The sequence below is a fragment of the Oncorhynchus masou genome, chromosome 32, assembly GCF_036934945.1.
Source record: "Oncorhynchus masou masou isolate Uvic2021 chromosome 32, UVic_Omas_1.1, whole genome shotgun sequence".
NCBI lineage: Eukaryota > Metazoa > Chordata > Actinopteri > Salmoniformes > Salmonidae > Oncorhynchus > Oncorhynchus masou.
Window position 1 is genome coordinate 86,190,753 of NC_088243.1, and position 14,294 is coordinate 86,205,046.

Consider the following 14,294-nt stretch of genomic DNA (forward strand, 5'->3'; position numbering starts at 1 on the left):
TTAATATCTATCTAACCCCCAAAAGCTATTTAGAATGTATAAACGTCATTCTGTTTTTCTTCCAATCATATTACTGGAATCAATTCTTTTCAATCTTGAGAGCAGAGCATTTGTGTTTGGAAGGGTTGAGGAGGCTGGGGGCTGTGAGTTATATTTCAATTCAGTGAAGAAAGGACGGTTATTTCCCTCACTAGTGGGAGAATGGAGAATCAGGGTGAGGGTTGCCATGCGGAGCTATCCTTCCAAATCTCGTCTTGTGAAGAGCATGGCGCCCAAGGCTAAGCTTGGGGGAATTACATAACCCTAACTATCAGTGATCAGTGGGTAATAGTGGGTTGCAGGGTTGAGGTCAATTCAGAAATTAAACAATAATCAAATTCCAAATGTTCCTAATTAAAAAGAATTGAAAAGATATTTAGAATTGGAATTCCAGTTCTGGAATTGACATTGAATAGTAAAATATGGTGCGATGGTCATGTTTGAACAAACAATTGATGTACTGTGATTGACAGCTGTCTCTGCTTTCTACTGTTTCCTCAAATATTTTATGCAGAGAAATCAGGCATTTTGACTTCTACCTAAGTGAGAACATAACAACTGAGAATACCTTGAAATGAAAGGTGCTCAATCAATTAAAGAACCAAACCAATGCCAATCCATCCAGACTGGAGAACAAACCCAATGCCAATCCATCTAGACTGGAGAACAAACCCAATGCCAATCCATCCAGACTGGAGAACAAACCCAATGCCAATCCATCCAGACTGGAGAACAAACCCAATGCCAATCCATCCAGACTGGAGAACAAACCCAATGCCAATCCATCTAGACTGGAGAACAAACCCAATGCCAATCCATCCAGACTGGAGAACAAACCCAATGCCAATCCATCTAGACTGGAGAACAAACCCAATGCCAATCCATCCAGACTGGAGAACAAACCCAATGCCAATCCATCTAGACTGGAGAACAAACCCAATGCCAATCCATCCAGACTGGAGAACAAACCCAGTGCCAATCCATCCAGACTGGAGAACAAACCCAATGCCAATTCATCCAGACTGGAGAACAAACCCAATGCCAATCCATCCAGACTGGAGAACAAACCCAATGCCAATCCATCCAGACTGGAGAACAAACCCAATGCCAATCCATCCAGACTGGAGAACAAACCCAATGCCAATCCATCTAGACTGGAGAACAAACCCAATGCCAATCCATCCAGACTGGAGAACAAACCCAATGCCAATCCATCTAGACTGGAGAACAAACCCAATGCCAATCCATCCAGACTGGAGAACAAACCCAATGCCAATCCATCCAGACTGGAGAACAAACCCAATGCCAATCCATCTAGACTGGAGAACAAACCCAATGCCAATCCATCCAGACTGGAGAACAAACCCAATGCCAATCCATCTAGACTGGAGAACAAACCCAATGCCAATCCATCTAGACTGGAGAACAACCCCAGTGCTAATCCATCTAGACTGGAGAACAAACCCAATGCCAATCCATCTAGACTGGAGAACAAACCCAATGCCAATCCATCTAGACTGGAGAACAAACCCAGTGCTAATCCATCTAGACTGGAGAACAAACCCAATGCCAATCCATCTAGACTGGAGAACAAACCCAATGCCAATCTATCCAGACTGGAGAACAAACCCAGTGCCAATCCATCTAGACTGGAGAATTGGTCCTTCATAGATTCAGAGAGTAACCCATTTGGACAGCAGCAAATGGACGGGGGGGGGGGGGGTATCTAATTACTGTCACCCTTCACTGTCAACACACCACGACTGACAGCACAGCCTCGTAATAGACGGATCAGCATTCATATCTATGGCCATCACGATGACATGGAGGTAGGTAGCAAGCCTCTCCTGCTGACCTTGCTAGTGATGTTTACATCGGAAGTCTGGACCTGGCCCTGTTCATCAGACATAAGATAAGACCTTGAGGGAATGATATCTGATTTACGCTGGAAGCTCATCTTTAACAAACAGTTTGATATCACGGCCTCCACTGTATATAAAGAGATCTCAAATTTAGTGAAGTCATTGATCAAACTGTTATGTGGGCTTGGTTACTAGTTATCATACAGAACAGTATTTATAATACTCTAATATAAAGTGTACAGTAACTACATAATGAAACCAATACAACGTTGATCAGACCTTATTAATTCAACATGTTGTGTTTTTCAAAAAGGACATCGGTGCAGCAGATGGTAGATCAATGCATATAATACATATTCAGATGTCATGTTCTGTGATCTGAGCTCATCGTTCAAACAGATGAATCCTTCATTACAACAATGATTCATTGTGGCACTGTGATTTACCCTCGAGGAAGAATTGAAAGACATCAACCCCATTGTCCTCTAAGGGGGCTTTCAGTGTTTGTTTTTTTTTTCCAAAACTCTAGCACATTTTCCCCTTTAAGTCCAGCCCATTAAAACAACAATAGTAATTTATTAACATTCGATTGATGATGGCTGACAATGGAAAAACATCTTACAATGGAAGTACAATAGGAAACATTAGCATTTGTCATGACAGGAAGGAGAGAGAGTTATTTCATTTAACCTTTATTTAACTAGGCAAGTCAGTTAAGAACAAATTCTTATTTGCAATGACGACCTGCCAAAAGGCCTCCTGTGGGAACAGTTGCCTGGGATGCAAAATACAATATAAATATAGGACAAAACACGTCACGAAAAGAGAGACAACACAACATAAAGAGACACGTAAGACAACAACATAGCAAGGCAGCAACACATGACAACACAGCATGGTAGCAACACAACATGGTAGCAGCACAAAACACGGCGCAAACATTATTGGGCACAGACAACAGCACAAAAGGGCAAGAAGGTAGAGAAAACAATAGATCACACAAATCAGCCACAGCTGTCAATAAGACTGTCCATGATTGAGTCTTTGAATGAAGAGATTGAGAGTTGCTAACATTGTTTTGAAATGCAGATTTGAGATCCTTTGTTGTTTTGACCAACGTGACAGATACAGGATACCCCAAACTAAATGACATTATGGAGTGGCTGTACCATCCCTGCTAGGAATAGGAAGCTGCAAAATGAAAACATCCTGGAGCCCGCTGCTCAGAAGCACCAAAGAGGGGAGAGGACAGCTGTCACCAGCCAAGTCTGAAGCCTCCTGATCTGGGCACTGAGACGGCTCTTGCTGGGCAGTGTCTGTCTTGGCTGAGGAAGATGAACGAGGAATTGACACCATGTCTAATCTCTAGTCACAGATGGTGATTCCCTAGAGGAAGCGTAACTGGCCTCACACAGACCCGATGTCAAGACACTAGTTTTTTCTTCTTTCCAACCCTCCATCACTCACCTTCTCTTTTGTTATCAGACATGAGGAACTGTACCATTCTAGAAACATCAGACACGAGGAACTGTTCCATTCTAGAAACATCAGACACGAGGAACTGTACCATTCTAGAAACATCAGACACGAGGAACTGTACCATTCTAGAAACATCAGACACGAGGAACTGCACCATTCTAGAAACATCAGACACGAGGAACTGCACCATTCTAGAAACATCAGACACGAGGAACTGTTCCATTCTAGAAACATCAGACACGAGGAACTGTTCCATTCTAGAAACATCAGACACGAGGAACTGTTCCATTCTAGAAACATCAGACACGAGGAACTGTTCCATTCTAGAAACATCAGACACGAGGAACTGTTCCATTCTGGAAACATCAGACACGAGGAACTGTTCCATTCTAGAAACATCAGACACGAGGAACTGTTCCATTCTAGAAACATCAGACACGAGGAACTGTTCCATTCTGGAAACATCAGACACGAGGAACTGTTCCATTCTAGAAACATCAGACACGAGGAACTGTTCCATTCTAGAAACATCAGACACGAGGAACTGTTCCATTCTGGAAACATCAGACACGAGGAACTGTTCCATTCTAGAAACATCAGACACGAGGAACTGTTCCATTCTAGAAACATCAGACACGAGGAACTGTTCCATTCTAGAAACATCAGACACGAGGAACTGTTCCATTCTAGAAACATCAGACACGAGGAACTGTTCCATTCTAGAAACATCAGACACGAGGAACTGTTCCATTCTAGAAACATCAGACACGAGGAACTGTTCCATTCTAGAAACATCAGACACGAGGAACTGTTCCATTCTAGAAACATCAGACACGAGGAACTGTTCCATTCTAGAAACATCAGACACGAGGAACTGTTCCATTCTGGAAACATCAGACACGAGGAACTGTTGCATTCTAGAAACATCAGCATGTTCTTAGAACAGTATGAAAGAACCGGCTGTGCTTCCATCTAAACAAACGGTGTGTTCTCCCTCCTCAGCTGTGGCAGCAGGCCAGAGGCAAGCTACATAAGCTGTTGTGGTAACACTTTACTTGACTTCCAGCGTCATAACAGCTGACATAACCTGTCATAGTATGGTCATAACACCCATGACCTACTTATTTACAGTACACCTGTTGTGACATAGTGTTATTTCATGGCAGGTTATGACACCTACATAAGTATCAAAAACCCACATTTATTCAAACCTGTTATCGCTGTTGTCTCATACAACAAATCACCCATCGTGATAACTGCTCAGCTTGAACTTATACGCTTACCACTCGTCTCATACTCACTATGACATGACTCATACTCACTATGACTTGACTCATACTCACTATGACATGTCTGAAAACACAAGTCCACATTACGTACACACAGACTACTTACAGCCAAGTAGTCCGTTCCAACATTAATGACACCATTTAAAAAAAAAAACATGTTTCATTTATTTCAAATCAAATCAAATTTATATGTCACATACACCTGGTTAGCAGATGCTAATGTGGAGTGTAGCGAAATGCTTGTGCTTCTAGTTCCGGCAATGCAGTAATCACCAACAAGTAATCTAACAATTCCAAAAATACTGTCTTATACACACACAAGTGTAAAGGGATAAAGAATATGTACATAAAGATATGGATCATATATCAGCAAAGAAGTCTATCAAATAAATAACACAAATACTGGGCTAGATTGTTCAAAAACATTTGGACATTTTATTATACTAACACAATTGAAGAAAAACTTTTTGTAAAACAATTTTTTTTCTCTCTCAAAAATATAGTGAATCTTCCAGCAAGACAATAACCCCAAGCACACATCAAAATACACAAAGAAATGTTAAATCGACCACAAAATAAAATAAACATTTTGCAATAGCCATCTCATTATCCGGAACTTGATGAGGGCCGTCCCTAAGCGCAGATGAAGGATATCAATGGAAGGAAACCAATCTGAGACATTTTAGAAAAAAAGGCTCAGTGCCATTATACTCAAAAGGTGAGGTATTCAACACATCTGAGGGGGAAAAAGTATTACTTGTTAAACAAAATATATTTCTCTGAGCCATTGTATCAGTATAAAATATATATATATATATATATTTTTACATCATTGGACAGGAAAATGCAATATAACCCAGAACTTGTATGATTTATTTGAAAGTATTTTTGGCTCGTCTTTGGACCGGACTGTATACTCTACTTAGTTGGCAGGGCATCGTATTCACCCAGTTAAGATAACATGGCCTTGTGCTGGTTGGTGTGTGGGAGCTGTGATACAGAGGGTAGGCTACCATATCAAGTCCAAGACCTCACACCCACCATCTCTGTGTACATTACATAAATGCATTTAGTTACACAACGTCTTCATGCCATAGCCTGCAATGAATCACCATTTCCTGGCTGAGATACAGTCCCCTCTTAGTGAAATAGTCCACCAAATCTATAGACAGCAAACATACAACCATTAGTTTTATACCTTGATATGTTCAACCAAGACAAGTATGCAAGACTGTTGTTTTAATATAAAAAAATATATATATATATATTTACAGTTTCAACAAAAATGTGATACAGCACTGTGTGTAATTGCAAACTGTATGGAGAAACCGTCATGTAGAAAAGTCTACAGAAACAAACAACCATTTCATAATTGGGATCCACTGCCATCTGGTGGTTTCCAAGAGAACACTAGTGTTTTCCCCTTCACCACAGAGATGAAATGATGTTTTCCCTCTTCCCTCCAGGGCAACCCTAGGCCCTCTTCCCTCCAGGGCAACCCTAGGCCCTCTTCCCTCCAGGGCAACCCTAGGCCCTCTTCCCTCCAGGGCAACCCTAGGCCCTCTTCCCTCCAGGGCAACCCTAGGCCCTCTTCCCTCCAGGGCAACCCTAGGCCCTCTTCCCTCCAGGGCAACCCTAGGCCCTCTTCCCTCCAGGGCAACCCTAGGCCCTCTTCCCTCCAGGGCAACCCTAGGCCCTCTTCCCTCCAGGGCAACCCTAGGCCCTCTTCCCTCCAGGGCAACCCTAGGCCCTCTTCCCTCCAGGGCAACCCTAGGCCCTCTTCCCTCCAGGGCAACCCTAGGCCCTCTTCCCTCCAGGGCAACCCTAGGCCCTCTTCCCTCCAGGGCAACCCTAGGCCCTCTTCCCTCCAGGGCAACCCTAGGCCCTCTTCCCTCCAGGGCAACCCTAGGCCCTCTTCCCTCCAGGGCAACCCTAGGCCCTCTTCCCTCCAGGGCAACCCTAGGCCCTCTTCCCTCATCAGAACCGCTGTAATTATCTGTTCATTTTACATCTAAGATGGCACTCTTTCTAGAAAAGAAAAAAAACAGTAGAAGAACATTGAGGATTTGACTTCTGGAGAAATATCAGTTTACATGACGTAGCTATTTAAACAGACATCCCTTCTGGCTGTATTTAAAAAGGACCAAAAGTCAAGGATGTTGTATTGAACATATAAAGAAGAAGTCTTGCAGCACAGGGATAGGTAACATGCCTCCACAAAGTAGGGCCAATCATCCGCATAAACTCAGTTTAAAGAGTGAATCAAGAGACGTGTGTGTTTGACCCCACTCAGGAATCATTAGGTAATCCAAACAGTTTGACAGCGCCAGCATCGCTACCCCACGCAGGAATCATTAGGTAATCCAAACAGTTTAACAGTGCTTGCCTCGACTCCCACTCAGGAATCATTAGGTAATCCCAAACAGTTTAACAGTGCTTGCCTCGACTCCCACTCAGGAATCATTAGGTAATCCCAAACAGTTTAACAGCGCCAGCCTCGACTCACACTCAGGAATCATTAGGTAATCCAAACAGTTTGACAGTGCCTGCCACTCAGGGATCATTAGGTAATCCAAACAGTTTGACAGCGCCTGCCTCGACTCACACTCAGGAATCATTAGGTAATCCAAACAGTTTGACAGTGCCTGCCTCTCTATTGTTGTCGTACTTCCCTTCCTTGTCATCACATGCGTAGGCCAGCAGCGGTCTCTTAGGATGCCAGGCGACTGAACGTAGGAGACTCACACTGGACCTCCCACAGCTTCTCTCCTGCATAAACACAAAACAAAGAAGAGGATACTGAGGAAGGATGAAATCAAAATAAAGAGAGGACTTGATTCTTGCCAAGGACTATGTGGCAGTGTGGGCTTGTTGTGTGGATCGTACATTCCACAGGGAGCAGAGGGGGGAGTGAGGAGATTATCATCAGCACATCCAATTCTATTTTGGTTTCTTTATGTATCCACAGAAAGTTGTATTCACTTCCTTCCAACCAACCTGTTTCAACCTCAGCTATGTCTATGAAGTGGTCCTCGGAGGCTGAAGCCAGCATCTTCCCATCATGGCTGAAACTCAATGTTCTCACTGGCCAGTCCAATCTGAAACACATTCATAAGACAATCAGACTCAACATATGGATACATTGCAAAAGCATCCATATCCAGTGATACAAATACCGATCATGTTTTGGATGCTGATGACAGTTTTGCAATTGCACCATTTGTTGTAGATAGATATCTGTCCATATTTACTTGTTTTCAATGTACTCACTCACCTGGAAAAACAGCGAACACAGACCAGTTCTTCAACGGTCCACAGACTGACCAGGGCATCTGCACTTCCCGTGGCAAAGTATTTCCCCGTGGGGTCAAACTTGATGCAGATGCAGTTGGAGGGGTGGGCGTTGATCGACTGGATGGGCTTCAGCTCGGGGTAACTGAAAACAACATGTCAGGGAGCCCGTAACTCATAAATCTATCTACTACTTCAAGTCATATCCATTTTCATGTGCAGCAGCAATAGGCATAAGTTACATCACAAGACATTTATTTTTTACCTTTATTTAACTAGGCAAGTCAGTTAAGAACAAATTCTTATTTTCAATGACGGCCTAGGAACAGTGGGTTAACTGTCTTTTCAAGGGCAGTATGACAGATTTGTACCTTGTCAGCTCGGGGGTTTGAACTTGCAACCTTCCGGTTACTAGTCCAACGCTCTAACCACTAGGTGTAACAGTATAACTTTAGACCATCCCCTCACCCATACCCGGGTGCGAACCAGGGACCCTCTGCACACATCAACCACAGTCACCCTCGAAGCATCATTACCCATCTCTCCACAAAAGCCTAGAGTAACGGGGTGCATAAGTTACATCACAGGACATAAGCAACACATTCTAGTTTGAACAGGATTGTGAATACTAGAGTACGGCTCCCTAAATAGTGCACTGGTTTACACCGGCACCATATGAGTCCTAGCCAAAAGTAGTGCACTAGATAGGGAACAACCTCGGATGCCATTTTGGATGGAACCAAGGTCTCACCTCAAGATGTTGATGCACCCGTTTCCATTGGTGAGAAAGAACATGTCGTTGTCATTATTCCACGAGATCTCGTTGACTTCAAACTTAAACTGCTCCTCAGCTCGTGACCGGTGTGATTTGACGTCGATGAAGGTAACCACATCATCCTTGTTCCCAACGGCTATCGTTTGGCCGTCGGGACTCCAGCAGATGTTGATGTTTTCCCCTGCAAACAAACAAACAAACAAACAAACAAACCAGATCAAGCACAGTTGTCAGCTCAGATGGGTTGGCAGGGTAGCCTAGTGGTTAGAGCGTTGGACTAGTAACCGAAAGGTTGCAAGTTCAAATCCCCGAGCTGACAAGGTACAAATCTGTCGTTCTGCCCCTGAACAGGCAGTTAACCCACTGTTCCTAGGCCGTCATTGAAAATAAGAATTTGCTCTTAACTGACTTGCCTAGAAAAATAAAGATTTAAAAAAAAGATCAGAAAGAACCAAATGTTACAGATGGCAGAAACTAAAGTACAAGACTGAAGTGTTGTTTTTGGCTAAAGACACAGCAGATGAATCATACCTTTAGTGTTGACAGTAGCCGTGCACTTTGTTGTTCTGACGTCCCAGATGCGTATGGTCTTGTCCCCTGATGCAGTGACAAACACGTCTGGGTTGGTAGGATGCCAACACAGCTGATCAACACTGTCTCCATGGCCTCTGTAGTTGTTCTCTTTCACCTGTACGGGGTTGATATAGGCAAAAACAGCTAGCAATCAACACGATGGCTACGGGGGAGGTAGCTACCACTAAAAGTAACTGTAACTACTAAGTTAACTAGGCTAGCTGGATCCGCACAAAACATAGCATCTAGTTAGCATGTTCTTCCATTCGTGGTCTGATCATAAAGTTAGTAAATGAATCGATATCGGCTAGATTTTGAGGGTGAATGTTACAAGATACCACTGGGGAGGTGTGTTGTTAGCCTTGCACTAACACGCGTGGTTCATTCATTCCATGTTCACTGGCGTCGATAGCATACTACCAAGCTAGCTAGCAACTTACCAAACGGTCTTTTTCCAAGACAAATACGCTTGCTGTTTTATCAAAAGATCCAGATGCCAACCTCCTGCCGTCGCAACTCCATGCTACTGAATGGACTTTAGCGCTATGCGCAGGGAATTCCCTGCTTTTGTTGTTATTTCTGAAACTCTCTTGCATCTCTTGATAATATCTGGACGCCATTTTGGAAGACGCTCGCTACCGCGTTATGACGCTACAGGGGGTGTTTGATCTAGTGACAGTCATTTGTTATGTTTTTGGATTATCGTGGATTATAGACGAATATGCCATCATTGTCTAAAAAGTTAAATGGTTTTGATTAAACAGTGAAAACAAATCCGAAATAGAGCCCCACAGTGGAGGCATCACTATACCCATAACACCTTGCGGTCAATCCGGGAAATGGTTCCAATCCACCTGTACAGTAGGTAGCATAATGCACATATAATTATTGCGAACACCATTATACCAAAAAAAAAGAAGAAATGGTTCCAATCGTTTTTGCGCCATACATTTTTCCCATATGGGATTTTAGAAACACTTAAACAAAGGGCTGTGTTTCCTATTGGCTTACCCTGGTGTGATGTTTTGATTAACATGACAAGATGTCTTTGAACACTATATTCGGCTCTATTTATTGTCAGATTTGAAGATGCTAATTAGCATCAAAGTAGACATCTTGCAAATCTACAAATCCCTGCAAACTCCTGCCCTAGATGATGCTTTTGCTAACAGGTATTGTGTCAATTTAAAACAGTTCACATAAGTGACCATTGAAAGAAATGTAGCCAATTTAATCATTACTACATTTAGCTAACATTAGGTAGTTAATCCAGAGATTTTTTAAAACCTTTGAGTCGATTCGTCAGTCTCGTCCAGATCATCATGGCATTTGAAGTTCTTTATGATAGCCACATGAGTAGCTAATTAGCATTTCATTTATTTTATTTTTTAGGGGGGGGGTAAATACAAGCGAATAAATAAAAGTCACCTTGTCCTAGAGAGATTTACATGGTTATCAAAATGTCACGCCAGGGTAAGAATACACAAAACACAGCCCTTAAATGTTATAATATTAGTAATATATTACACAAAGATGGAGAAATAAATTCAAGTACAAGTCTTGTCATTTGAATAGTAATTTTATTTCAGACAAGTGATGAATGAACATCAATGTAAATGTAAAAAAGAAAGAAAAAATAACACTTTTAAAGTCCCAAACACACAAAATCAAGATTCACACAAACTCAGTCCAGTTATATCCTTTTCCATCAGCTGCTTGCCTGATAAAGATGGAATTGAGAAAATGATGACTTAAGGTTTAAGACTTAAATCATTGCATCTGGAAAACAAGATTTCCTTTAATTTTGATGAAAGAAGGCTTCATAGAAATGACTTACAATAAAGTCAATGCTCTCAATGTTGTTTCTATGTTTTGAAGAAACATTTACAATGTCATGATGGGTGTGAGAATGAATGTCCTATGAGCCTTCTAATGTATTTATTTCTTAGATGAAGTTGCTCTATCAGTTACGTTTGCACACTGTTTAATCCAGTTGTTTTAGGTTGTACTAGATATCTGAAAGCATGACCTACTAACATAATACCGGTGAGATAATACACACAGGATGAAATCTGGTTACAGCAGTAATGAAACAATGGGAGTATCCCAGCAAATATGAACAAAGCACAGCTTGGGAATGTAGGTGGAAGACATTTACAAATGTTGTCCCATTGCATGAAGATGATACTATATCATGTTTTTCCCTTTAAATACAATTTAGGATAGTCAAGAGGCAAGTGTGTGTAATACGAGGTAGACTGAACACACAAGCACCTAATTCCTCAAGGATGGTAGGCTACTTTGATTGAAACACGTGCATGGCTTTCATTTGCATCCCTACGCTGTATTTGCATCGATTACACATTAAATATAGATAGTTCACAAACTGAAACAGAGCTCCAGTTTTGAAATAGCAAAAGTGCCTTAATAATGTGCAATATCTGTATCCTATTTGTTTTATGATGACCCAGATGGTAAACATTGTTCTTTATCGATGTTCACGTGGTGCTACTACTGCATAAAGTAAGCAGTGACTTTACTGAAAGTCTTACGGTAGGTTCAGGAAGTGCAAGGAAGAAGCAGAAATAGAATCAAATAAGTTTGTGCCATATATTAGAAGTATCATTCAACTCCTGTTAGAGAGAGAGAGAAAGAGAGAGACTGATCAAATAAAAAGGTTGTATTCTGAAACAAATCATTAGATGATGACACAAAGCCACATCAGATCAACAGAGTTTGTGCATAAAATTAAAATAACCTAAAGCTTTTATAATTAAGTGTCTCTAACTGCAGATAACTGAGATTCTGTGCAAAATTGTGCAGCTTTCCTCAGCCTGCCTGCCTTCCTGGTTGCCCAGGGACCTCTGTAGCCGACCTTCAACACTCTGCATCCGTGTTCCCGTTGAGTGGGTTGGGCCCTGCGGAGAGGCTGGGAGAGTGTGTGGTATGCGTGTCCAACTCCACAGACAGACTAGGGTTAAGATGGCTGATTCCGTTGGGCTGTGGTGCCCATTTCTCAGGCTTCTGCTCCTCAGGCTCCTCCCCACTGTTGGAACACACAACAAGGATGAGCAAGTCCTCTTTTCAAAAGTCCTTCACATTTTCCTACATGTATTTTGCACCAAAGAATCCTTTTGTTTGAAAATAAACAAATTGCCCACTTTGATTCTTATGGTAAAAAAAACACAAATAAATGTTTTGTTGTCACACACCGAATAGGTGCAGTAAAATGTTTTGTTGTCACACACCGAATAGGTGCAGTGAAATGTTTTGTTTTACAGGGTCAGCCATCGTAGTAGGGCGCCCCTGGAGCAAATGAGTGTTAAGTGCCTTGCTCAAGGGCACATTGACAGATTTTTTACCATGTCGGCTCAGGTATTCAAACCAGCGACCTTTCGGTGACTGACCCAACGTAGTTGTGCCTATCATATCTGTGCCAATTTAGCTGAAATAATTGACATGAGGATGGTCACCATAGTAGATGTACATTACCTGACAATGCATCCATTGGTGACCGGCGCCTCGGAGTAGACCTCTTTCTCAGACAAAGAAGTGCGGGACCTCCTGTCCTTCCAGGACCCTGCTTGGGGCTCTTGGCCAGAGTCTGACCTGCACCTGGCTGCTACGGCTGGGCCGGGGCCCCTTCCACTGGGGGAGGCTGGCTCTCTGGGGCTCTGCCCAGGCCCTGGTCCTGTAGGCCCCTCTGGCTCTTTGCCTGAGCTGTCGGAGCTGTGGGAGCTCTGGCTGTGCCTCCCGTTCAGGCTGTCAGAGGACAAAACCTTGCTTATTTGTCCATCCCTGCTCTCATCTGAGGGAGAGAGACAAAGGGGTTAGTAGGGACATGATCTAAGAGAACAGCATGTTCACTCTCTCTGTGGGTTATTATCTCCAGTAGATTACTATGTGATCTAGGAGCATAAACAATCACATATTTGATGAGCGTTTCACAACGTAAACAGTAATGCAAGCTTTTACTAGCCACACTGTAGGCCTAACATCTAACCATAGGTTCAGTACACTGTAGGCCTAACATCTAACCATAGGTTCAGTACACTGTATGCCTAACATCTAACCATAGGTTCAGTACACTGTAGGCCTAACATCTAACCATAGGATCAGTACACTGTAGGCCTAACATCTAACCATAGGTTCAGTACACTGTAGGCCTAACATCTAACCATAGGTTCAGTACACTGTAGGCCTAACATCTAAACATAGGTTCAGTACACTGTAGGCCTAACATCTAACCATCCAGTACACGCGGTTGTCCCAGGACATATTCAAAGGCAAAGATATTCTAAGAACTGGATACAAAGACTGCACTGCATCATTCTTCCTGAATTCACAACACTGTGACTGTGGCTCACCACGAATGAATAGTGACATCCTGCATGCTCTGGCCTATAGTTTAATGATTAGAGTGTATGCATATGATCATGACAGGGTCTATTGAGCCCTCTGGTGGTGAAATGTAGAATAGTCAAGGCTAGAATGTGCATCTCTTTTTCAGCAGGCCACTCGCATAGTCTGTATATGTAACGGATGTGAAATGGCTAGCTTAGTTAGCGGTGCGCGCTAAATAGCGTTTCAATCGGTGACGTCACTTGCTCTGAGACCTTGAAGTAGTAGTTCCCCTTTGCTCTGCAAGGGCCGCGGCTTTTGTGGAGCGATGGGTAACGATGCTTCGAGGGTGACTGTTGTTGATGTGTGCAGAGGGTCCCTGGTACGGGCGAGGGGACGGTCTAAAGTTATACTGTTACATATATACCCATCGGTAATGGTTGATGTCTTTTAAATGTTTTATGAGCACGAGCCTTATTTCCACTATTTCTGTCAATCATATTCACATCAGTAGGTTTAGGCTACTACATGATACTAGAATGTCCGCTACACCCGTCACGAGGTGGCTACAACCTAGCCTATGAATTAAAGTTTACAACGTCGAACAAAATTCATTGGTGACGTGAATATATTTAGTATAGTTTT

At 42.6% G+C, this 14,294-nt stretch overlaps 2 protein-coding genes across 2 annotated transcripts in view; both read right to left on the reverse strand.

The window, feature by feature from the left end:
• Window positions 1–4,189: 4,189 nt before the first annotated feature.
• Window positions 4,190–10,055, reverse strand: LOC135526751 (THO complex subunit 3-like). The gene is given in 7 exon segments (XM_064955377.1): window positions 4,190–7,397; window positions 7,399–7,438; window positions 7,667–7,767; window positions 7,944–8,105; window positions 8,712–8,916; window positions 9,267–9,423; window positions 9,749–10,055. Coding segments are annotated over 7 exon segments (966 nt in total). The 5' UTR covers window positions 9,929–10,055; the 3' UTR covers window positions 4,190–7,276.
• Window positions 10,056–10,868: 813 nt separating this feature from the next.
• LOC135526752 (shootin-1-like) overlaps window positions 10,869–14,294 on the reverse strand; it is a 30,381-nt gene continuing 26,955 nt past the window's right edge. Inside the window, 2 exon segments of the mRNA XM_064955378.1 lie at window positions 10,869–12,354; window positions 12,801–13,116. Of these exon segments, the coding sequence (XP_064811450.1) occupies window positions 12,186–12,354; window positions 12,801–13,116 (485 nt within the window). The 3' untranslated portion in view covers window positions 10,869–12,185.